This window comes from Anomalospiza imberbis, chromosome 7 (genome assembly GCF_031753505.1).
Source record: "Anomalospiza imberbis isolate Cuckoo-Finch-1a 21T00152 chromosome 7, ASM3175350v1, whole genome shotgun sequence".
Taxonomy (NCBI): Eukaryota; Metazoa; Chordata; class Aves; order Passeriformes; family Viduidae; genus Anomalospiza; species Anomalospiza imberbis.
The window spans coordinates 7,235,303-7,261,006 of NC_089687.1; the positions used below are offsets into that span (position 1 = coordinate 7,235,303).

General features: G+C 40.9%; 1 protein-coding gene across 15 annotated transcripts in view; it reads left to right on the plus strand.

Annotated features, from left to right (window-relative positions):
• The window catches only part of NCKAP5 (NCK associated protein 5), a 450,570-nt gene that overhangs the window by 231,867 nt on the left and 192,999 nt on the right, over window positions 1-25,704 (plus strand). For 13 of the 15 annotated variants that reach the window (XM_068195225.1, XM_068195221.1, XM_068195224.1 and 10 more), the window contains one exon: window positions 20,884-20,943. In XM_068195225.1, coding sequence (XP_068051326.1) covers window positions 20,884-20,943 — 60 coding nt within the window. Of the gene's footprint in view, window positions 1-20,879; window positions 20,944-21,910; window positions 22,088-25,704 lie in introns of those variants that run through there. The other 2 variants (XM_068195228.1, XM_068195230.1) reach the window with 2 other exon arrangements.

Here is a 25,704-nt window from a genome sequence, read left to right on the forward strand (position 1 = left end):
TATCCAGTCACCATTTTCAATGTTACCTAATGGAAATGAACAATTACAGTCTTGTAGTATGTGGCTATGGTTTGATTTATTTTTTTAATGCTCAGTCTTGTTAAATAACTTTATTTACATTTGCTTTGGCACTGTAGTAGAGCCCAGACAAGGAACATTGTCAACTGACATGACACAAATGAAAAAAAAACTTGATTATTTGCTGCAATCCCTGGTGGGTCCAGGACCACACCTCCACTTCATCTCCCAGCTGGCCCAAGAGGTTGCACCAGCTGCTTGTCCTGGGCATGCAGCAAGGAGTCAGCTGCTGGAGACCTTGCATCTGTGTTATATCTGGGGTGCTCAGGGTGTTGTCCTGGAGTACAGCTGCAGGGGGAAATCAAGGCATGCTATTATGAATGGTGGGCCCAGGACCTTAAATGTCAACGCACATCAAGTTTTCACTGACATTGCATTAAATTGGCAGTGAAAATGCACCCAATGAATTAAAATGTGATCACAAAGTATGTCTGTCTCCCAAACTTCACATTGTATGTATGAAACACAGCTCAGTGTGTTGATGAGAAAGTTAGACTGCAGGCTACAAAGAAAAATGAGTAATTTTTAGTCAGAGAGTGAGAATAGATTTGTTTTGATGTCAGGGTTTCTATTTATTCTCAAAGCCTGACATTCTCACTAGGCTGGATATCTGAAGAGCTGCTTCAAAACTGCTGAGCTTCTGTGGTTGGCACTGTGTCTTACAGGTCCAATTGAGACTGGTGTGTAACAGGAGCCTACAAACGTTGATGTCTTGGGCTGCCTCTGCCCAAACTCCATACCTGAAACGCAGGAAGTCCCAGCACATCCCAGTGTTTCCTATTCTGGACTCCATGTAAAGCAGCTCCTGATTTGAAAGGAGGAGGGGCTTCACAGTTCCCTGATGAGGAGTTAGGAATTGGTTCCTGAGACTCCAACTCACGGAGGGTCAAACACCACTTCTGGTGATAGGAACACCACTTCCTTTTGATAGGAAAGACATGGAAGGAAAATGAGGATGAGTGGCAATGTAGTTGTTCAGTGTTCAGAGAATGGAGGAAAATCAAGGATGGCTGTTGTTTTTAAGCCAGGAAAGACTGTAATAGACCTGTATGGCAATGAACTGGAGCCAGGGACAGCAGAACTCTAAGGAAGAGTAAGGAGACCGGGTGAGAAGAGGGACTGAGACATCAACATGTTCTGGGCAGGTGAGGAGGAAGGAAATTATCTTCTTGAATTTTGATTTGCTTCCTCTTGGAAGAAAATGGTGAAGTTGTGTTCAGGAAGAAAACTGCAGGTTTGCACGAATTAATCAAAGGCAGAAAATACCTAACTGCAAAGGGATATTCTATTAAGTTTGAAAAGCTGAGTTCGGAAATTTTCAGAACTAAAGAATTTTAAAAAAATATAGATATAGTGGAACAACCTGTTCAGTCTCGAGATTTGTGATACAGGTGTTGTGAAGTGTGAAAGAAGGTGTGGAGAAAGATACTAAGATCTGCAACAGCATGCATTTCAGTGAGGGGTGAGACAAGCTGTAAAACAGATGTTAGAAATCTTTCCTTTTACTGGGACTTGTTTTCTAGGGCAGAGCTACTTGTGTGAAAGAAAGAATCAGATTTTTCATAACTACTTAAATATTTTTTTGTTAAAAGCCAATGCTCTTAACTTATTGGTGTAGTGTGCACTGTTAAAGAAAATAATGGCAGTGGTCTCTGATGGATTTACTTCCCAGAGTAATGAAAATGTGCTTTATTATTTATTGTGTATTTTCTTGTCTGATTCTGGCTTTTGTGCAAGGGTGGAGGCTGGATATTTTGGGATGTATCAATATGTGAGTTTATCTCTCCCTTTTCATGTAAAGGCTTTTTTAAGAGAGAGATTTTTAGCAATACTTAGATAAATATTATTAGAGTCTGGATTAATCTCCTTAACGTCTTCACTCGGCAGCACGTAGCTGTGATAATCTCAAGGATGGTAGGCAAGACAAGGTTTTCAGTCATGGGTGTCTCTGATGGGATTAACACAGGAAAAGATTCAGGCTTTTGGCACACAAACCCTATTGTCCCTCCTTTCAGTTCTGTTAATCTCCTCTTTTCTGGTGGCAGCATGGGCCACATATTTTTGACTCAGATCCAAGTTAGCTGAACCATAACTTGGTTTGTTTAATGGTAGCTGGATCAAACCAAGTGTGAGGCCAACCAATAAATAGTTCTGGTCTGTTTTGCTGCAATTTTCTGCTGATAAAACCATGTAAAGGTAACAGGTGAATTAATGAGAGCTGTTGTTAGATCTAAAGTATAACCCACAGTTCCAGCCAGGCATGGATTTATTGATGGCACTGGGGGGATCTAGGCATGGCATGATCCTCTTCCCTCCAGTTACCCTAATCAATATGTCAGATGCAGAGTTCCTACATGACAGAAAGAAATCACAGCCCGACAGCTGGGTTTCTCTTCCCATTTGAAGCAGTAGTGAATTTCCCTCTGCCTGCAGAAAACTTGCCCCTCTTTGTTGTTGCTTTGTTGTTTTTCTTTTACAGTGCTATTACAAATTATCCCATCGGTGAGGTCTGGATAGGATGTGTGAAAGCTCCTTTTCCAAATGGTGAGGCACTCAGTCAGTGAAATAGTTTGGATTAAGACTGTATTGAAGGTCTTAATTTATTTCTTTGACTGTCTAATAGGTAGTGTAAGTAAATAAGTATTTCTGAGAGACTGCATCTGCTGCTTTATAAAGAAAGCTGCTCAACACTGCTAATTTATTAAAAATAAGGAACAGGCATGTATTGTTAGATCTGCAAAAAGTACAGCTTAGACATCTTTTCTCTGTAAGAGAAAAAAACTCTCATCTGTGGAGAATCATACAGCACTTGCTGGATTGTTGAAGGTTGTGACAAAGGTTGCAAGGAGACAGACCAGGGTGACTGGAAAATAATGTCAGGGTTCTGCCCAGGGCTGCCCCTGGGGAGCTGTGCCACCTCACCCAGTCAACCCCAAAGGGGAGGCTGTGCCACCCTGACAAGGGACCTGCAGGGGTCAGAATTGCATCGTTTGTTGTGAGCAAGAGAAAATGCAAGAGAAAACATGGTCTTGACCTACTTGTTATTTATAGTAATTCGCATTGGTTTAAAAGCTGAAAATCCCCTACTTCAGTTTGGAGTGAGCTGGCCAGTGGAGTAGTTGGGTTAGAGAATCTTCAGCAGGCAAAGTGGGGCTACAGCAGCACAGCCTGCTGTGAATCCAGCCTGCCTGCCTGGCTCCCAGCTCTTACAGGCAGATCCTGGTGAGCTGAGGATGAGATGGATCACAGCTCCTCAGTGGAGGCAGCAGGATGGGGATACAGACATATGTGAATAATAGAGATTTCAATCTGTGACCTAAACTGAATTTTAAAGTTGTCTAAATGTCCTGTGTTTTAGGTACATGCCTTATTTTTTCAATTATTTTCTGCCAATAATAGGCATAGACTTTTTTGAATGAGGTCATCATTGATTTGTGGCTGCTCAGAGGTTATCAGGATAACACCCAGTGCCTCAGCCACGCTCATGTTTGGTTTCGTAGTGCATGTCAAGGTCCCAAGGTTTCAAGTCAGATCCTTCAAGAGGTACCATTTCCACAGCCCCCAGCAGACCCAGCCAGTACAGTGTGGCACTGGGGAGAATTTGGCACTTGACTGGACATAAACCTGCTCTGTATAACTCTGCTCTTCCTGGGTAGTCTCCATAAGCCATTTAAATTAGAATTGCTGGTGTCAGAAGAGGAGTTTTCCAAAGAAACTGGACAAAGGCATCCACAGGGAGAGAAATTATCCACTAGAGAATGCCACAGAGTCACAAAACTGTATGCTTGAGTGAAATAAGCTCTGCAGTGGTGGAATTGTGTATGTACTTGAGGTGTATGTATACTCCAGCTTTCCTCCTCATAAGTAAGTTTCTTATTGACTGAAATCTTCCTACTTTTTGGGTGCTGTTCTGGATGGAAGACACATTCCTTCGAAGGTTTGAGCCTCATCAATGACCTGTGACTACATTTCCACAGGAACTCTTCTGTGGCTGGCAGCGAAAGTTGCCACATGCATTTGCAATAATAAACCTCTGGCTCCTTTGTGTCTTACCTTTTTAGGGAAAAATCCTTCATAGTATCTCAGCATTCATAAAAAATGCTGATTTTGTCAGACTGTATTAGAAATCACAGCCTTTTGTTCAGGCTAGTTATATGGGAAAAAACCCTTTAGAAATGAGAAGTTTCAGTTAGTGAAATGTGACAGTTAAATAACATTAGAGATTTCCTCTTCATCTGCAAGTATTTACCTGAGTATTTCTATCATAATAAGTAATACAATATTTTCTGTTAGGAGATTGGATGGTTTTCACATGGATATTTTAGACAGCTGTCTATTTTTACGTGTTTTTACGCAATTTTGACAGGTTATCATAGTAATTCTCAGTATGAGGACAGTTTATAAGGCTCTGTATTATCCAGGTCTGTAATAGTGCTGTAATATCAGCTTTGCTTCCAACAACATCAACGAATATTTTGCTGTGGCTAATGTGCAGCAACATCATAGATGTTGATAATTATGACTGGTGCCACTGACTAACCCTCTAAAAGTAGCATTTTGATTTTTTTTGTGCTGCAGTGGGATGGCAGCCAGTTGGCCTCTGAAGATAGTTTCCATAGCTACTGTCCTACAGAGAAAGAAAATGCTGCCACAGCATTTTTCCTTTGCACCTTTATAGTTTTTATGCAAGCTGTCAAGACAATTAATTTTCGTCAGATGTATTGGTTATTAGCTGTTGAATGCAGGGGGGCATGGGTTAGTGCCTATGATGAAAAAGAGTGTTGAACTAAGTAAAACATCAAGAGATTTCTTTATGTACACAATATGAATGTATTTCAGATTTACAAAATCCCATTACTGCAGCATCTGATATGCCAAAATGCAATCTATGCTCAAATTACAAGGACCTGAGACTGCTCAACTTTATTTCTGAGGATAAGCAAGCCTGGCACTGACATCCACTGTTGTTTGTTGTTGGATGTTATGATCTAGATTTTTAATTCCTTTTCAAAATGAAATGAAAAACAAAATCCTTGCCTCTCAAGAAAGCTCTCAGACTTTGCCTAGTTTAAAATAATGTTACATGCTTCTATGCATAGAAGAGCATAAAAAGGGAAGTAAATAATAGAGCAGTATGGTATGTAACAGTGAGCATTGAGTATGAGATTATTTCTTGTGCTTGGCATGGGTAATGTCTTCATTTCTTTCTGCAGTGAGGCTCAAGGCATGTTGTTTCAAAGTTGGGGTGGTTCTGGAAGTCATTAAACGTGGTTCTATTACCACCTCAAACTGCACATTTCCTGTAGAGTGCTGAGACAGAAATAAGTATTTGAGTACTCAGATTGTAGTATTTGAGCAATTTGTGAAAATTTATGCCACCTTTTTTCATTTTGTGTAAAATAACAGGGGGGGCTCTGTCAGCTCTTTACAATTACTGATTCTGCTGCTTTAACCTCTTCAGAGATTGTAATGTTGGCTTTCCCCAGGTTTGTCCTCTTCTGTGACGTCCAGGGACAGTACACAGATGTTCCTGAATGGCTCTGTCCATAATAATTGACTTCAGGATCAAACCAAGTTTACTTAGGAGAGCTAGCACCAAAACACATGTATCAGAGCTGGTGAGAACTCGTCAACTTCAGCAGTGTTAAAATCCTAGTGAAAAGCAGAATGCTTTGTGGGAATACAGAAGGAGAGGATGTGGAGGGAATTATAACAGGTATAGAGAGGATGGGCATTGGGGTGTACAGTTAATAAATAGGTTAAAGCATGGCTCTGGCCTTCAGTGGGACTGTTTGGTGGTTGGCCATGGAATTCCTGGGAAAATCCTCTGACCATTGAGAAAGGAGCAGATTTATAACCTAAATGAAAAAGTCCAGCCAAAGTGTGACAGTGGCTGGAAGTCTCTGCTGAAGAGGAGGAGATCAATAGGCTAAAAGTCTGAAGAGTCACAGAGAATTTTGCTTTGTGGCAGGGACACAGGACAGGGTTTTATTCCCCTCCCTTTGCAGCAAATCTCTCCCTGTGTGGTTTTTGGCTGACCAGCTGGGCCCTGGCAGGGGGATGTGTGTCCTCCAGGATGGCAGGAGGCCATGGAGCAGAAGCTCTGTCATTAAAAGCCCATCTGGGGGATTGTGGCCAGCCCTGGAGGAATGTCCCACAGGTCCTGCTGAGCCACTGGGGCTTCCAGCAGGTGCCTGAGTTGTCCTGCTGGCCCAGGGAGTGGGGCTGAGTCTCTGGCTTGCCGAGGGCTGGCAAGCCCCAGCCTGAAGTAATTTCTAAACCCTGCTGATCTCCAGCTCCAGTTATCCCTCTCCGTCATTGTCCTGCCCTTAGAAATCCAGGCTGCTTGTTTGTCTGGTGTAACTCAGCTGATTAAATACATGTCAGTGGAAATGGGCTGACTGAAACCAGCCATCTGGCTGCCTGTTTAAAGTGTTAAATTACTGCTTGGTATGATGGGCATCATTTTCTAGTGGTCTTAAATACTCTTCTTCGTTAATACTTTTGACTGTCAGTACTTGTCTGCACTGAGAAACATTTTCCTCATAGAAGAAAAGCTGATTGGTATGGTTGCAGGTAATGCTCCAAAAATATTGCTGCTTTTAAAGAAAGTATGTCTTTGGGAAACCGTGTAGACTATGATCTGTGTATAGGGGAAAAGAGAAATTGTTCCCCACCTATCTAGAAAATAAATGGTTTTCTCTGTCACTTGCAACTCTGAGAAATCGGAAGCTCAGGATTTTTAAAGAAAGCTGTAGTTTTTATAGGTGCATACAGAAGCACTGTCTATATGTAGGTACAGTTTTTCATAATGGTTTCACAAGACAGTGCTAGGGGAAAGTACCTGTTGATAGACCTCATATAGCTTGAGAGTTTATCCTTTTCTATCCTTTCCTTATCTTTATCTGAGACTGGGAAAAAAGCAGCACTATGCTAACTAAAATAATTTTGAATTTATCATGTGGCTTTATTGCCATCTATCACCCTGGGACATTGTGTTGATGCCAAGAGCTTTGCAGACAGAGGCCAGGGAAGAGCTGCTGATGTTGGCTTTACCTTTGTAAAGTAAAGGCTTTGGCTAAGGGCAAGGCAACACCTCTGTGTCTGGGTCATGCCTTCTGACCAAAAACGTTTGATGAAGGGATGAGTATGTGGGTTGTTTGTGCAGAAAAATATCCTAGCATTTTATATCCATGTGAAATTAGGTGATAACAGCTTTCAGTGTCAGCTGTGGAAACTGTTTTTGTGGGATGTGCAGTAATGAGCAGGTATAATAGGGAATGATATGCAACCTAAAAACATATGGGCTTTTTCTGCTTCACTAAAAAAAATCCTTAACTTGTCTTCTAGATAACCTCCAAATGGCAGATGAAACTAATTAAGACAATATCTTGTTAAGGAAAATATGTCAACATGGAAGTGTCTTAGCATATCAAAGTCTGCTGGTTCTTGCAGCCTGGTGAAAAAGGAGAAGCAATTCTATTTTGCTTTGGGGACTTTTGGGGAGGAAAGTGAACCCAAACATCTCTTAGATATTGATCCCCTGAGTTCAGAGCTGCTCTGACTACCTGTATAACAACTTAGACCCTTAGTAACATATATTCTGTACAGACAAGTGCTTTATGCACTCTTGTAAATCACTGTGAAAAGCCACAGAGTACAATTTTGCCAATCTACCCAGGGAATGGAGGAGTTTGCTGCTATTGGTTTTCTCTAAGACAATTGCTGGTTATTGGGGGTGGATGTTAAAGTAGGTGCTTGTTGCAGCCTCATTCTGATCCTTTTATTATTAAAATAAGGTAAAGAAATTAAGGTAAGCTTAGGTTTAAGCAGAAAAACCTCAAGGTACCAATGTATGAATTTTCTCTCAGCTGTTTTGATCTTAAGTACTAAAGACATGGCCATGATGAGGGAGATTTACCTGCAGAATTAATTACCTGGTTTATATATGTCTGTTTAAATTCCTACTCCAATAACCTGGATACTTAAAGTGTAGTTCTACTTTATGATCTCTAATATCAAAGAAATTCAAAATCAAGATTAGGGTCACTTACTTAATTGGAAAATGCCCTTTATTAGATTTATTTTCTTGTTACAGCTTTTGACTGTGGGATTAAATTCTGAAATAATCAATACCTTGATTTGAAATGGAGCTTTTCCTGATTTTGTAAATGAAGTAATCCTTGTGGTGATGCTATGTGAGCACTGTGTGATTTTTATTTTGCTTGCTGCCAAAGGTGATGTAGCTGGCTGTGGTGATGACTGTAATAAGTTATTTCAGAGCACAGTTCATTAACCAGATACAATGCATCTGCTGTGGAAAAAGGCAAAGAGCTTTATTCAAACATCAAATGATTTCAAAACATGTTTTTTTTGCTGAAACTGGAGAAATGTGGAATTGCCTAAGTGTCTGGTTGACATTTGAACTGCTGAAAGCATTTCCATTTTAATACTTCAGACAGTTAGTATTTCTTAATATACATTTAATATGTTTGGAAATGCCTGAACACTAACACATCTTAATCCTTATTCATCCTTATCTTTTAAATTACTTGTTTTGTTTGCTGTAAGTTGAACTTTCATTGAAGTTGATGCTATTTGAGCTCTGAGAAGCTGGCCTCATTCACAGAGCAGAGCTGGCTGCTGTCTTTGGGGAAAATGATTTTAAATGCCCCAAGAGAATTCTATTTGTCTGGGGTTTCTTGAAGGTGTTTGCTTCCCTGATTCAGGTTCTAAACAGAAAGTCTTTTTTTTTAGATTGTGCTTACTTGTGGATGACAGTACACTCTTTTGTAATAGCATTTTCAGTCACATCACAAATAACTGAAAAAATCCTAAGTAGCAGTTCTGGCCCAGCTTTGTTGAGCTACTAGCTGGAAGGACAGACAGTAGTAAGCTTTCACCTGATAATGTTTTGTCATTTAATATTCAGAGAGCAGGGCTTGAGGTACTGAGGCAAATTCAGGGTACCACATGTTGAGTTTTTTAACTGGGCTCAGTAAAACAACTTGGACAACACAAATGGATCTTTGTGCCTGTTGTGCCTGTTGCTATTCAGTCTTCCCTGTTTTATTCCTAGCTGTGATTTGACAGTATGCGAATTTAAACACCTTCATAAATATAGGAATACTGCCATCGCCCCACTGATACGTCTGGATTTCATTTTCAGTGTTGTTAAGTGTTACCCTGGTATATTATGTGGTAAAACTGTCATTGATAACTTAGTTTCTCCATCTCTACTTGAACATGTTGGAAAGCATTTTGCATATATTGCCATATGCTGCTTCCATGATCTAAAGTGACAGCTGTAATTTCTCTGTTGGAATTAGGCTGTGTGCAGGGCTGTGGGCTCAGTACAAACACTGCTCTTTCAGGAGCACTCTCAGGCTGGGCTGAGCTCCCTGTAGAGCCATGTCCTTTCAAAAGCAAAGCTTTTCTTCTCCTCTTCTGGGTCTACTGAGACAGCAAAGCTTGGGTTTGAGGTTTCAGTTAATCATCTAATTTGTCAAAGCACGTAATCAGCCAGAGGCCACTGCCTTTGACTTTATCTAGTCTTCTTTTATAGACAGAATGATAGAAGAAACAATTATATCATTAGCATGGAGCTGATTTTATTGCTATAAGGATGCATGAATATGAATTTGTGTGTTGGGTTACTGAAGGATACTTCAAAGTGATTTTCAGCACAGTGCTTGTTTTCTTTCTGGCATGGTGAGAGGTGGTGTACCGAACATTATTTTCTTTAAGGCACAGTGAAACATGTTCCTTAATCTGGGGGAGGACAGTGGGAAGTCCAGCTGTTTATAACTTTTTCCAGGGAAGTTTGTGTTACAGCATCACTTTAAATAAAAAAAAAAAAAAATATATATATATATATATCTCCTTCTTATTAGCTTTCATCTGTTTTTCTCTTCACAAAACTGTAGCTTATCCAAGCCCACAGAAATTTATACATAAGTCTGAATTTCTTTCTCTTTTGAAATCTTTGCATTCAATAAACAGGATCACATTTCTGAAACTGAAAATTAAGTGGCAATTATTGGCTGTTGGTAAATCTTTAATATGTTTGATGTAGACATTTCAGAAATGCTCTCAGAAAATAATTATTTCATCTGTCACTTGCTGAGAATCCTATTGGAAGACACCTGCTGGGGGTGTATCAAAAGTGCTGTATCCAAAAGTGTAATCTCTCTGTTCAGATTATTTGATTTTCTGTATAATGATGTAAGAAGAAATTCTCTTGTATCTCAGGTGGGTTGGTAGAGCAGAGCAGGGATGGGTTACAACAGAAAACACTGCTTCAGGGGCCTGATCTGCGTTTCAGCTCCTTTGGCCTTAAAATGTAGACAATTTCCAGCAGAAACCTCTCCCCTGACTGAGTAGTATTTCTGGGTTTTACCAGAACAGTATTCTTGAAGGTGCAAAATGATATTACAAGAAAAAAAACCAAAAAGAAAACAATAAGTAAAGAAAATTACTCTTTCTGACCAGGTTTGATCCTTTTTTTATTTTCTCTGTGAGTGGAAGGTCATTGCAGATTTGTTAGTGATTTATATCAAAACATGTAAGTTTTGAACAATTGTGAAAACACAAAAAAAAAAAAAAGTCAAGAGAAGAGTTGTGAGCAAAGTGAGCACAGCATAAAAATCACTTTGGTCTTGTTTCTTATTCACATGGTTTTTACAAGGTATTTCAATGTTCACTTAGAACAAGACATGAGCGACATCCAGAAGGTTATAGAGTTTACAATAAATATAGCTCAGAGAGAAAAAAGACATAGCAAGTGCAGCCAGTTAAGAAAACCGTAAGTCCTCATGCTGTGGGCTTTCTGCATGGATAGAAACACATCTCACTGTGTAACATCTTCCTTTAAAAAGAGATTACAAAGGATACCAGGAATTGTTGTGATGATCTGGGAACAAAGGAGTTGGAAAACAGAGGTAAGAGGTCAACCAGTAATGAAGCAAAATCAGGTATCGTCTTTGAACTGTAATAACAAAAGTGAAAAGCTTTGTAGAGAGCAGGGAGGAAAATCTTTCCAAGCACTCTCACAAACAAATGAGAACTGGGTGTATCTCTTGGGCAGAGCCAAAGGAAAGCTAGTGATGAAGAAAGCAGTGGGATCTACAAGTTTGGTTGAGCTTAGTATCCAACACAATGAATTTGAGGTTTGTGCCTTACACCCATTTTCCTTCAGTGTTGGGTTTCATTGTTTTTTTGTTGGTTTTTTTTGTTTTTTTGGTGTAAAAATGTATTTCTGCCTTTTTATTTCCTTAAATATACAAGAGGTGGCTTAGGGGTGTGTTTCTAGGTTCTCTGGTTTACAGACCTGGTTGAATATAGTCTTCATCACTCTTTGAGAATTTGTTGATTTTCTAAAGATGGTAATTTACTACCAGGATGTGGAATCAGTACTTTGCATGAATGTTACCCACAGAATGTAAAAGTAATTTGGATTAGGACTAAGCAAATGCTTTCTGGCTCTGGTAAAAGGTTTCTGCGGAAGGAAAAGGCGCTGTGAGAAGTCACAGTAGTGTTCTGACATTTCTTGCTGTTAGTTTGTGTCTGGTTATGAAAAAATGTTTCCATGATTTTCAGCTTTACGTGAAACAAGACTTCATTTTCATAGAGGACAACCATATGAATTTCAGCTAACACCCTCTCAGACAGCCTCAGGGGATAAGATGGAAGGAGTGAGAATTCTTCCATGCTTTGATGCATTGGTTGGGAAAGTTACACTCCTGTTAAGTGTGATGCATTTTATGTTAATAAACAAAAGATCATTAACTGAAGACTGAAGTGCTGCCAATCCTGAATCTTTCATAAGCAATAAATTCTCATTAAAAACCCCTTAGGGAAATGCATGTCCTTTCAAAAGAATTTCCACAGCACATCATCTCCATGTGCCAAATCTCCAGAGAAAAAACTTATATGAGGAAAAGTGATTGGGGGAATTTGTTAGCTCAACTTCCAAGGCCTTTTCAAAAAGAAAACCTTGCTTGCTTGTTTCTTCCTTTGTTTTTCATTTTCCAAGGTCGTCTTGTATCCAGGCTCAGTGAAAAAAACAATCACTTCTGCTAGAAATGGTTGAAGGGGTTTGAGTCACAAACCAAAGAATTCATCATATAGCAGGAGATAGGTATCTTCTGGCTTCCAAATAGTTACTTAAGAAAAAAGCCCAAAAACAGAAGTAAATCATACAATAAAAAGGATAAAAATCTGTATGCTGTAAGGATCTGATACTGCAAACTATCCACAATGCCCCAACAAGAAACACAAGAACTGAGACTGTCTAGTCTAAAGAAAGGCTTGACCCAGATTAAAACTGAACAGCAGACAGAGAGAGGAGAATTTACACGCTCACAAGCTGGGAGACACTGCTAAGAGCAATGGCACTGAGGAGGAACAGCTTTGCTTGCCCTGACGGGAATTCTGTGCATGACCTGCAGCTGTAGGCTGGCTTGAAATCTGGAGTAGAGCAGAGGTGCTGAACGATGTGCTCAGGGCAGGCAAGTTGGGAGAGGTGCCCTTACACAGGGTGGTTCCTCTCTGATCCTTGCTCTGTTTCTTCTTCCTTGAATATCCATTAAAAAATAATCTTCTGATAGCTCTATAGGCAGAACTTCTCCATTCACATCTCTGCTGTTGCTTTCAGTGTCACCAAATCACAGAAATAAAAATCTGACTAATGTAGAAGCAACATCTGCTTCAGCAGCACCTTCCTTGTGTTGGTGGCTAATGTGTCACCAGGCCCATGTCAGCTCTACTGAGCAGCCCAATGTCACCAGCTTTGGTGCATCCAGCAAAGAGAGCAGGTGTTTTTGGGGATTAGGACCAAAAAAAGCATCGTGTGGGCGTGTGAAATGAAGAGTGGCAGTTTGTGTGTGTTGGGAATAAGAGGGATTAAAAGGTGGTGACTTACACTGTTGTCTCTCTCCATGGGCCAGACTTTCATGTAGCAATGACCCTGTGCCTCTTTCTTAACCCACTCTGAACTCAACTGCACTATCAAGCTAAACTGGGAAGTTTTGAACAAGCTGTATGGTCTTATCATCCCATTTAAAGAACTGGAGCTCCTGGACCATATAGTGCTGAGGGAGGATCAGGTGAATTAGTCATGTACCAGAGGGACAATTTGCTTTTCACACTCACCTGTACTGAAGAAAGTCATAACAATAATTTGGTGGCTCTGAGGTTGCCTCAAAAAGTAGATAAACACTGCAATATATTCCAGTTAGAAAAGTGCAAACTGTAGGCCTTGTGCTGTGAAAGGATTCTCAGGAAGAAGTTTGGTACCATTTAAGGGGTTCGATTAAACATGCTTTCATTAGTGTAAAATATTTTTTAAAAGTAGCACCTGAGAAAAAGAGCAAGTAGTCATTCCCTTAGAAAAGAATGGGGATCTCTGTGCAACAGCTGCCTATGTTGTGATGTAAAATTTTCTTTTGCTGAATTAATATTCCATACTGACTTTTATTAGTCCTTTCCTTCTTTTTTTCCTTTTTGAATGCTGAGGTCTTCAGTGATGATAATTCTTTGAGAACTTGGCAGATGGCATGATTGTACAAGTTCCCCCTGTATACTTCTTGGATTGCAACTTATTGGCAGAAATAATACAGAATTAAATATAAATATTACTATTTATGTAACATTAAAATTGATAAATCAGTCACTTATGTAAAAAAATTCCAAACTACAGCAGAATTTGTCAAATTGCTTCTGCTCTATACTTTAAGGTGTGTATTTCAGAACAGAAACAAAGTAGGTTTATAGTTAATGTACCACTTTTAATAATAAAAAATTTTGTGTGATGGATCCAGTACCCATTTATTTTTAGCAGTGAGTTTTAGTAGTTTCACTGGGATATACTGAATCAAAAGATTTAAACAGGGAGCAAATCCGTGCAGAATTTGGCCCTGCTAAAACCTTAACTTTGCTTTCTGGTAAATGTAAGGTTTTCATAATGCATGGACTGTTTAATTTATAATGTGAAAACTTGTACTTTACATGTATTTCAGAGCTCAGTATTCTGGTGCTCTTTACTTGGTGTTTCTTGGCACTTGGGTTTTGATGTTTCATACTTGAGGAGGTTGCATTCAAGTTGATAGCCAGTTGTAACTCCCCTACCTGCTGCAATTTACTGCTCTGTGTTTGGGCTGTTTATTAAAAGAAGCATGTATCTCTCACTACTCTCTGCAGACTCTAGAGATGGGTAAAAAATGTGGGGTTTTCCCTCCATTTTTGTCTTTCTAGAAAAACTCATTTTTGTCTTTGGTCTGGAATCTCAGACCAAAAGAAAGGCTTCAGAGGAATATATCTGAAAAAAGAATTGCAGTTGAATGCATAGTATCATGAATAATGGTCATAAAGTGAGATGTTCCAGGAGATTTGTAAAATGATTGCTTGGTATAATTCATAATTATCTCAGTGATTTGGCATTGAATCACACAGACATTAATCTTTTGTCCTCCAACTGAATATGTGCATAATGGAGGGGGGAAACATCACTTTTTTTTCCTATTTTATTCTTAGTCAAGAAACTGCGTTGATTGTGATGGTTGATACCACCCCCATGTCTTGCTTGGTGGCTCTATTTCTTATCATTCTAATTATTTTGCAGTGACTAATGAAAGTTATTTATAGAACTTTTGCTCTTCACTTGATGGTTTTTCTGCAGCAGCAAGGTTAAAAACCATTTCAATGTTCAAAAGAAAAAAACCCAAAAATTTTAGACTTTGGGTCTAGACCTCCTTAACTATGTTTTTTTTTTGCCTAAATAGGTACAAAATTTAAAAGGTGGAGTATTGTGGAGTCAGTGCTACCAATGGAAGAAGACACTCCAACATTAATAAATAGATAAATAGATATATTTTAGATTTATAGATAAATAGATATATTTGAAATAGTCTCTGAAATACCAATGTATCATTAAAATTTTCTGCCTGGCACTCATAATTTCAGTGCTGAAAAAAATAAATATCAATGAAATAATAAAAATTGCCAGTGTGAGAGAGGATGCTTGTGTTAAAAATGCATTGCTGCCCATTCCCATGCTGATGCTCAGAGGAGGGGAATTTCCCTGCTCAGGTCCCCATGCTGGGAGAGTAATTTGTCATGGAAACAAATTGGGAATAATCTGCCATGGATTCCTGTTAACATTTCCTTTCTAATTTCTTTGCCATAACTGTCCCATTTTTAGCCAAAGATAATGTTTCTGCTTTTATAACAAAGGTTCTGCCCTCATGATGTTCCTCTCTTTGCCTCCTCCTTTCTGACCTCTTCTCCTGTGATTTCTTCCATGGCATTTCTTTTGTATTTGGCCTCGTTTGGATGCTTCTGGAAAGTAACTAGATGGTTGTCTTTGAACTTCAGATTAGTGTACATGAAAATCCACTGGAAATTGGTGAGGACCCTCTGAGGATTGCTGATCCTTATTTTAGATTATAGTTATAATTTTCTTTTTCCTAACTGTTAGTGTCACCCAAAGAAAATAAAGTTTAAGTAAGTTACTACCTGTTTCACTTGTCCTGATTTGGCAGAATCATGTCTTACAGAAGAGAAATTTAATGCAAATTGTATTTTCTGTAGGCTTATCTTTTATTACCAATAAGTTAGCAGTGAATAGGAGCTGCTCCTTGCTGGTGGCTCATTCTATCTTTCCTGCTTCTGCCTGACAGCATTAGTACTTCCATTATTGTAACTCCACTCCTTGCGATTGTTGTAAAAGCAGTTAAATAAAGCCCGTACGTCGCTCAGCTTTAAATTCGCTATGAATATCTTTTTGTTGGGGATGACTCCTTTATTGGCAGGCCTGGCTAAGCACTGAGGCTCTGGAGCCCAGTTCCACAATGCTCTGACATTTAGGGAGCAGCGAGCGCCGTCGCTGTAGGTGACGGTCGGGGGAAGGAGCCTCGCCAAGCGCCGCGCCCGCAATCGGAGCTGAAAGAGGCACGGGAGTTCACTGCAGCCATTCCACCCTCGGCTCTTCCCCTGTCAGATCTCATCCATCCCACGGGGTCAAGCCTGGTCAGCACTCGGATGGGAAACCTCCCTGGAAAACCAAGGGCAGAGGGAAGCCGGGCACAAACTGTCTTTCTGCACAAATAACACCCTGCCCCTGGGTCAGTTGTTAGCACTGTGCTATGTTTAATCCGTGTTTGATGGGGTTTAGTTGTGGTTTTTTTCTGGTTCATTGGAAAAACAACGCTGTGGCTACAAATAATGATATAGGGGGAAAAGTTAAGGAGAAGTAATTTTGATAGGTAGTAGACAAGGAGTGGTTCCAAGGCACAAGGAGGTTTTGGAGGCCTTGCAAATTCGGGTTCTAAGTCTCTCTCAGTCTTCTGTTTGCTTTTTATCCATGAGAACAAAGTATTTATTAACCTTGTTACTCTCACAGCAATAGTGTAGAGTGGAAACTTGGTTGGGATTTCTCTGCTCCAAAACAGCCTCCAGAAGGCATGGAAGGATTCACTGGAATACGCCTTGGCCACTGTGCTTGGTCACAGTCACCAACAATAAAACAAATGTTCATTGTATTTTCAAAGCTTGACATTGTCAGTGGTGATTTTATGGCTTTTCAAATAGTGAAAGTTATAAAATGACAAGGAAAGCTGGTACAGGACTGTCATCACTTTGTGGTACAGGACTGATCACTACTAATGAAATTGCTTCAGATTGAAAAATTCCAAGACAGGACGAAACATGAAGAAAACACATTCCTGTTCTTGAATAAAAAAAGGTGGGCAAAGAAATTAATTAGTAACTTGGTTATGAGAAATTAATTAGTAACTTGCTTCATACCTACTGAATTTTGGTGTGCAGAGGAACAGGAAAAGTTTGAAAAATAGGAAAAGGAAAAGTTTGAAATCTTTGTCAATGTTGACACGTCGAAAATGTAAGAGCTGTCAATGCATGCTGGAAGGTTGTGGGGCTGATAAGGACAGGAAAGAACAGTGTCAGGGTGGATGGAGCCCTTCTCCCAGGGGATCATGGGGCTTAAGGTTTGCTGAAGTATTAACTCTTTCAGATGATGTTCCTAGGATATTTTCCATTCTTTTTGAGACTTGACTGTGTTCTTCATTAAAGATAAAATTACATTTCATCATTAAAACAGTACTTAATTACTATTTACCACTGAAAATACATCCTGGTCCTGTATAGCTTAGGTCTTGGCAAATGGATGTATTTCAGCAAAATTTTACTTTATTCAGAAGCTAATTTAAGTAATATCTTTCTTTGTTAGATGGAGATGCAAAGCCCTGTATCTGGAAGTTTCTGAATCTGAGGTTTCCAAATGAAAATGAAGATCAGTGTTTGGGAATCTGAAGTACACTGCTAGAGTTTTTGGGTTCATTGTATCAATGTACAGTAGCAATACAAAAATTACAACTGAGAAAAATGGAGCCTTTCGTGGACCCATTGTAGCTTTTATTGTGGCGCTTGGTCTGAGGAGATGTGTTACCACATTGGGAAGAGCATCAGCGTTTGTTCAGAACTAGGGGTTTGTCGCTGCCTCTGTCCTGGTGGATGGGGAGAGGCTGGAGCAGTGCAGCTCTGTGGTGGAGCCCTGAGCTGTTACTGTCACCTGATACAGAGTTCCTTTTGTCTGGCAGTTGGATGAGTCAAACCTGGTGGGGAAATGAGAGTGAAGGAGAGATTTTAGTGTAAGGGGAGTTCCGAATATGTAGAATTATTTAGCAAGTTTGTGTTTTTCTTGGACTAAATGGGCTTTCCTCAAACTGTTGTTTTTTAGAACAAGCTACTTCAATATCTACCAGTGATACTGAGACTTGAAATGTATCTTTCTTCCGTGAACACACTGACTACATTTGTGCTTGGTTCCATCTGGAAAGGATATAATTCAATCCTTGTCTGGCTTCTTTAATTATTTATTTGCAAAGTTTTTGGCTGAGAATTTTGCCACTTACAATACAAATATTCAAACCTAAGAGCATAAACTGTGCTTTCAAAGAGCATTTTTGTAAACCTTTTATCATTTGGAGGTTTTTCAAAAGAGAACATGAGACCTCCTCAATGAACATGTTTTAATTTTTTTAATCCCCAGAGAAGATTTTGTTTCCTTGCAGATTGGCTGTAGTTGCTAATTAACTTTGTTAATTAAACATGCTGTAAGGATGAAACATGCTTGATTAAAAATAAATAAAACCATATAGCCACAAAGTGATGCTACTGTTTTTTTCCTATTTAAAAGCTAAGATTAAAAATGAGATTAACTTTGAAGCTGCATGTCAAATGTTCTTTGCGTTTGAAACATCTGAAAGGCTAAGGCAGCTAAAATCTTGTGGTTTTTGCAACTCAATCATAGTAAAATGCATATTCAGTCATAACACCATGTTAAAAATGGGGGCTGAGGGTAGTCACTGAAGGTGCTGCCGTAATCAGAACTGACTGAGATGGTGGACAATAACCTGAGGGTTTATTTGGTCATCCTTAGACATGAAGGTCCTTGTTTTTTCCTGTCATCTATCTCATATGTAAACTTCCAACACTCCCAATTAGTTTTAAATGCAGTTGGCTGAGCACGTTCCTTGCCCTGCACACCGGTGTTTGTGTGGAGGTGGTGGGAAATGGCTCACCATGGGCGATGGGCCAAGGGCATCCCTGACAGAGCTCCCTGGAGCAGTCTCAGGGATGCCTGTGGTCCACAGGCATGCTGAGCTTCTGCCACACGTCCTGCCCAGAGGAGGGAAACCATCTGCATGGTCTGGCTGTGGCTCCACAGCTCCTTCACCTGGGGAATGCAGGTGGGAGGGCGGAAGCAGGAGCACAAAGATCGCTTGCCTCAAAGCTGACTATTTGTACACACTGTTGGAAAAGTTTGCTCTTCTGTACCCACTATGGCACTTTGTTCCCCTCTCTTACATAATAGTCAGGTTTCTTTTTCATTTTCTGCTATTGAAAAGTGGTTCTGTTCCTAACAGCAGCAATGCTATAAACCAAGTTAGAGAATGCCAGTCTTTGCTGTCCTTCCCTGGGAAAATTGCTAAGAAAACCCTTTGGGAATGTCAGCCAGGATCCTCACCCAGACAGGGAAGACCTGGCATTGATGGAGTAACTTTCTTTGTGAATGGACCTTGAGTGAAATTTATTCTCATAAAATTCCAGAAATGTGTAAGTGATTCCATGTTGGAGTTAACATGGAGTAAGGGAAGTAGGAGTATTCCTGATGTAGGAGAGATAGCTAAATAAATCTCTCCAGACCAGTGGCAGGAAGTGTATGGAGGAGTGGTTTGTGGGGGGCTTGTTTATTCTCCCCCCACCCCCCACATATTTTCTCATAAAATATCTTTAGGCATTTGTTTTGCAATTAAAAGGTCAAAACCTCCTCAAAGGGAATACTTGCTTTTTCCACTAGATCATATTAGGGCACTGAAGCAGTGCAAAAATGCAAGGGGCTATTTCCAGCAGATGAACTAAATCCTAAAAATAGGATTAACCAGTTTTATAATTTGCCTGTGATAGTATCTGAGCAAGGAAGGAGGGGAGTGTTACGTGTCTTTTAGAAGATGAGTTTAGGACACCTGTGTTAAGGCTCTCGATGCTGGACTAATGCCACTTCTCAATTTTCCATAATTTTTCACACGTGCCAAAGAAGGTGGAGAGCACAAACATAATTTCAACAGGGCTGTGGCTGTATCATCTTCAACTTTCCCTGGTATTCAGTGGTTTCAGCATCATCCCTGTTTACAGATCAGGATTTTGGGAGTGCCTGGTGCTAATCCGATACCCACGGTGGTGGGCTGCATGGGGAATGCTGAGGGGTGCAGCGAGCACGTGGGGTGCTCAGGGACCAGTACAGAGACTCAGCTTAAGCACCACATCTTCTGCTGGAATGGAGAGGGGAGCCTGGTGCAGTGACCCAGGCGTACACTGCGCTGTGCCTGAGTGACAGGAGCGCTGCCATTCCACAGGAATTAGGCAGGCACGTGCGGATTTTCCACATCAGGAATGGTGTCTGAGAAATGGTTTAAAGGCTACTTTTTTTTCTGCAAGTTTGAGAATGAAATACCATAGAGGAGTTAGTTTTCCATGCTGGATGAGAGTGACCCAGTCAATGATAGAGCATTTTCAGAGCCTGGGTCCCACTTCTGCCCTGGCTTGGCACCTTTGCGGGTTTTTGGGGCATGGAGTTTCCCCAGGCCATAAAATGGGAAATTATCTTTCCTTTTCTATGTATGCTAATCACTACTTTTCATTTTTTTCTTACAACTTTTCAGTGTACTTGAAAATGTGTTGTGGTTGCCAAATCCTTAATTAAACAAATTACTTATTAGTTGAGTTGAGACAAACATTTGTATAAGGATCTTATATGATTAAAGGCTAATTAAAAAAATCTAATAATTCAGCAGTTGCAAAATACATCACAATGTGTTTATATATAGAATAGATATATTAAATTTCAATTTTATGCATATATTTATTGATGATGCAACAGCCTTCTGGCATATGTTAATACGGTGCAGAATAAAGCTGATGTGCAGGGCTAAGGGAGAATAAATAACACAATCTGATTTGCACAGTCTGTTTCCATATCACCGGCATGATGAGCTACGTTGTTGTTTGAATGAAGCAAATGATGTTTGGATTTAGCTGATTTATTGACAGCTCTGTCAGACTGCCACGAGATGAAATAATAACACAACCACCAAATCCTGCAGGGGAGCACAGGGGGGAGAGAGGGGCCTGCTGGGGGTTACCCCAGCGATGTGCAGGAATGCTGCCCCGATGGGGGAGCCAGTGGAGAGTGAACTGCTATTCACAGGCTTTTCTTTCCTCAGGGAGAAGCTGTGTGTGGCTCGGCTGCAGCGGGAAGTTGCCCAGAGTAAGAGCGAAGGAGCCATGGTAAGCTGTGCCTACTCACTGCTTGGCAATTCTTGTCTTAACTCAGGCATGTCTGGTCTGGCTGAAGGTGGTGGTCACCAGAGCATCCAGGCTGTCTTGGACACAACAAAGGGTTGCCAATTTATGTGTTCATAAATGTGAGGAAACTCAAGGCTTGGCTTCCTTGGAAAAGCCATGGGAGAGAAAAGTTGCTTCCATTCCTCACTGGAATTAGAAGCAAGGCAAGCACAGAAAGGCAATTTCAGATCAAAAAGCAGTAGATTTACTTGCCTGTTAAATCTTAGCTAACCACAGAAAAATGAGAGAACACAAGCATGGAAGCTTAGAAAAACCCCTCAATCTGATAATTTTGTAAATCATGTAATGCTCCTGTATCTTCATTTTTCATGTACCAATTCACGAGATTAGCCTTGTGAGCAAAAGATGAAATGGAAGATTTTTAGATGACCACAAACCTCAATTGCCTTAGCTCTTCAAAACAATTTTCTCTGGGAGCCAACATGTGATGAGTGTGCTTAATTACTTAATATCTGAGGAACCGTTTCCATCTGTTAAGGAGTTTGTTTGTCCCTATCTTCAGATAAAATATCTTAAGCTTCCATGGGATAAAACAGACTTGTTCAAAAACCTTAAAACCCAAACTATCCCCTTGAACATACATGGAAGTGCCACTGATCTCAGTGGGTTGCACAGTTGGCTGTGAAAAACTTCGGTGGTCCCAAGTTTGTTTAACTTTGTGGGGAGCAGCTGTAGCAGGTCTCTGGGGAGGGGATGCTCTGTGAACTGTGTGATGCAGGGGCCTTAAAATCCCACCTGCCTCCAGTGAATGCCATTTATAAACCCTCAGTGATTAACACGGTGAGGTGAGGTTTGGAGGGACCTAAGTGACATGTGGGAGAAACCAGCTCTGGGTTCATTGCTCTCACCACGGCCCCAGATGTGCCCAGCTCAGCTCTGGGAGCCACTGCCCTCTCCCATCCCAACACCATCCCAATGTTCCTGCCCTTGGGGTCTGCAGCGGGGCTGGGCTGGCCACAAGGAGACTTGGAGATGGGGTTTAAGCAGTTGGGAAGACTGGCCCATGGATAATGTGTGAGAATGGGCACAGAGGTCCTGGAGGAACTGAAGAACAAACTTTTATCAGGTAAAGTTGAAATCCAAGAGTCCATGACTGAGATAAAACTCCTGCTGCCTCCAGGAGGATTTTTGCCTGAAGAAGAATGGCAAAGATCAGGCATTGGATTTGCAATTGCATTTTAGTTTTCAGTGTAAATAAATGTCAAAATCTGGGAAGAACTGTTTACTCTATTTGAAATATTTCCTTTATTTTTTTTTAACTAGCATTCCCTTGGAGGCATAGCAGTAATATAATATATTGAGTGTAAAATATACTTAGTGGCATAATCCAAGACTATATGAAATGAGCAATACTGATTAACCTTCTAGAGCTGGTAAGGCTTTTGGTTTGTGCACCCACGTTGTGGTCTCCTCTCTTGCCTGTCAGACACTTCTTACGCCTTTCACTATGGGTTTGTGGATCACTTCTCTCTGCTAACCAGGGTGTAATTTTGTATAATTTGTTGAGAGGCTGAGTGTTGTAACCCATTAGGAGCTGACAGGTAGCTCTCCGGGGATGCGGTCTTCCCCCAAGGTAAATACTGGGTATTTTTTTCCCTCTTCCCTGAGGGGTAATATGCACAATTATCCTGCAACTAGAGCCGGGAGCCAGTGCGCCGTAGAGACATTGCTTTGAAGCAGCTGATGTATGGAAAGTTCTTTGTGTCTCGGAGCTCAGAGCTGGTGATTTTAATATGAAACACAGCAGTCATTAATTAACATTAATGAACTTGCGGGGCTGTCAGCAGTGCGAGAGCAGCAAGGGTCCAGGGGCTGGAGTATTTGAAGCCAGGGGAAGCCAGGGATTAAGAAAGTCGTGGAGTCGCGTTCCCAGGGCGAGGAGCCGGCTGCGCATCCTGGCTTTGGAGCAAACGCTTTCCAAGCGCTCCTCGCGAAATTTTGGCCAGCGATTCCGAGCGAGCCCTTGGCAAGCGGCGGGGCTCCCTCCCGAGCAGCGCTGGCTGCCAGCAGCCTGCCCGCAGGGTGCCCAGCCCGTGTGCTGCTCTTTTTGGTGTGATGGACATCCCCCGGGGCCAGCAGGCTGGCAAGGCCACCAGCCGGCCGCAGGGCGCCCGAGGGCCTGGCTGTGCTGTCACCGGCTGCGACTCGGGATCAAAGCAGTGGCATCGCCGCAGCCTCCCTGCCAGTGACAGGCCACAGCTTTATTTAATCACTAATTAGCTAATCGCCTTCACTCGCTCCCATTTTTCTTTTTGTTTGTGGTGCTGGTTAGGTTGGCGTGGAGGTTTTCATGGAATCAGCTCCTTCATTTGGGAAGGGCACAGGTGGCAGCACATGGCACCTTTAGTGGCACCTCCAGCGCCTCGCTCGGTCTCGTGGAGGGCATTTCTTGCAGTGTGAAACAAGGCAGGGAGCACAGGGAGCTGCCCTGCATCCTGGGAGCTATGCAGGGCATCACACAAGCCTTTGGCAGGCTGGCACCTCATGTTGCAGGCACATTCTTTCAGGATTTTTCATAGAGGAGCACAGAGTAAAGAAAGAGAAAACAAGTTCTATTTCTGCTCCTTGTTTTTCCCATGCAGAACGTGTTTGGAGAATTGTTTACCTAGAGTGATTGCTTGATTGGATTCTGGTGAGGATTGTTTGAACCTGGTGGCCAATCCAATCCACCTGTGTCTGGAGTCTCAAGAACAGGGTCACAAGTTGTGAGTTAGATATGGTAGTTAAAGAAAGTAGGTATGTAGTTTTAGTATCTCCTTTAAATAGTATATTAATGTATTATAGTATAGTTATAATAAAGAAATCATTCAGCCTTCTGAACTGGAGTCAGACATCAGCATTTCTTCCCACTGGGTTTGCCTGCGTTTACAATAATACCTGCTAACATTTTCTGCTTCTTTAAAAAAAAATTATTTGGGTTTTGCTGTCACAGATAGGTCACGAGGGTAAGAGGTGACCACTTTATGTAAAACACGCTCATTGTAAGGGTGAGCAGAGTCTGGGAGCAGGGAACGTGTGCCCTGTCCCTGTGGGTGCTGGAAGGACGTGGTGCAGTGGTTTTCCCTGTCCTTCCCACTCAAGTTCACCCAGCACCCAGGAACCACTGCAAGGTGGACATGTTCGTAACACCAGTGAGCAATGACCACAAAGCATGTGCTGTAGAAGCTGCTGACGCTGCGGTGGCTTTGCTCACGAAACGGGTCTGTGCAGCTGTAAACATCTGGTGAGTGATGATGGAAGGGATGTGTACAAGGAGAGGTTTTCCTGAGGCTGAAGATCAGTCGGTGTGTGCTGTGTGGTACCAGTGTGTGAGACCCACAGTGCTCCCACAGAAAGAATTGGGCTTTTGATATGTCCCAGAGGTACAGTTTTCCTGACTGATTTGTTACTGGAAGGTACTGCAGAAAATGAAATGAAGACACTTCATTTCAAGATAAATGTTTATCAACAAAACCATACAAGTAATCTTGTATTATGCTTTCTCCATATGTTTCTATGGAAAATCTGATACCTCATATATTGGATTATGTGGATTTATGACTTACTTTAATTGTGAACTGAAAATTCAGGCTGAATACCAGGCAATTGCTCAAGTTTCTTTATTTTATGAACCACCATCAGTAAATATTGATTGTTCACTATCAAAATGTGGAATTACTGCAAATCCCTCCCTTGAAAGTTCCAGCAGCACTGACCCAGGATTGTTTGGCTCTTCCTGTCACTCATGGTCTTTTATTTCATAGTGTGCATATTCACAATTTTCTTAGTCATGTCTCTTCTGACTCATCTGGGATGGCTCTTTGTAAAGGAAATTGAGATGATCAGATCATCTGTGTGCACTTCTCACTGCATTTGATGGGGACTGTGCAGGTGTCTGTAGTGACAGAGATCCCATTATTAAAATAAGCAGCTTTCAAAGCAAATCACAAGTTTATTTCAAAACATACTGAAGGCTGAGAATCACGTTAGTCATCAAAGTATTTTTTATATCTTTGAAGTGCATGCATTTGCACCTTTGGACACAAAACATGACCAGGAAGAGTGTTCATTGTTACGAAATTTTCTTAACAATGAACAGTGCCAACTTAGGAAAAAAATGGGAAAAAATGTTGCCACACTTTAACAGTATAGTTGTTGTGGCAGAATAAGTGTTTTAGCAGTAGTTTAAAGGCCTAAAATGAATCAAAAATATATACAATGACATTATGTTTTGATAACTTGAATAAGTTTAATAATTACCCAGAAAAAATTACATTCTTTATTTGATACCTTTATTTGTATCTGTGCTATACAGTTTTGTTGGTTTGTTCTTTCCATGCAAGTCCTTTAGTTCGACTCTTGTTTTCCATTAGTTCAGTGGCCTGTAACCTACATAAAAGAAATTGTACCACTCTGGCAATTTATCTGTGAAGGTTAAAGTGGGATGCTACTGCCTTTTATATCTACATGGGCTTCACTTAGGGTGGGCCCTAGGCTCTGATTTACCATGTGTCCTGCTGCGCCTTTAAGTGATGCAAAGTGATTATCATGGGCTCTTCCTGGTACCCGTCTATTCCACACCTGCACCCTTTTGTTGGAAACACACCATGTTAAGTGAATGTGAGCTCCCCACTGAATAGGTTTCCACCCTCTGGTAATCCTTCTGCATTAGATTGATTTATGAATGTATCAGATTCTTTGTTA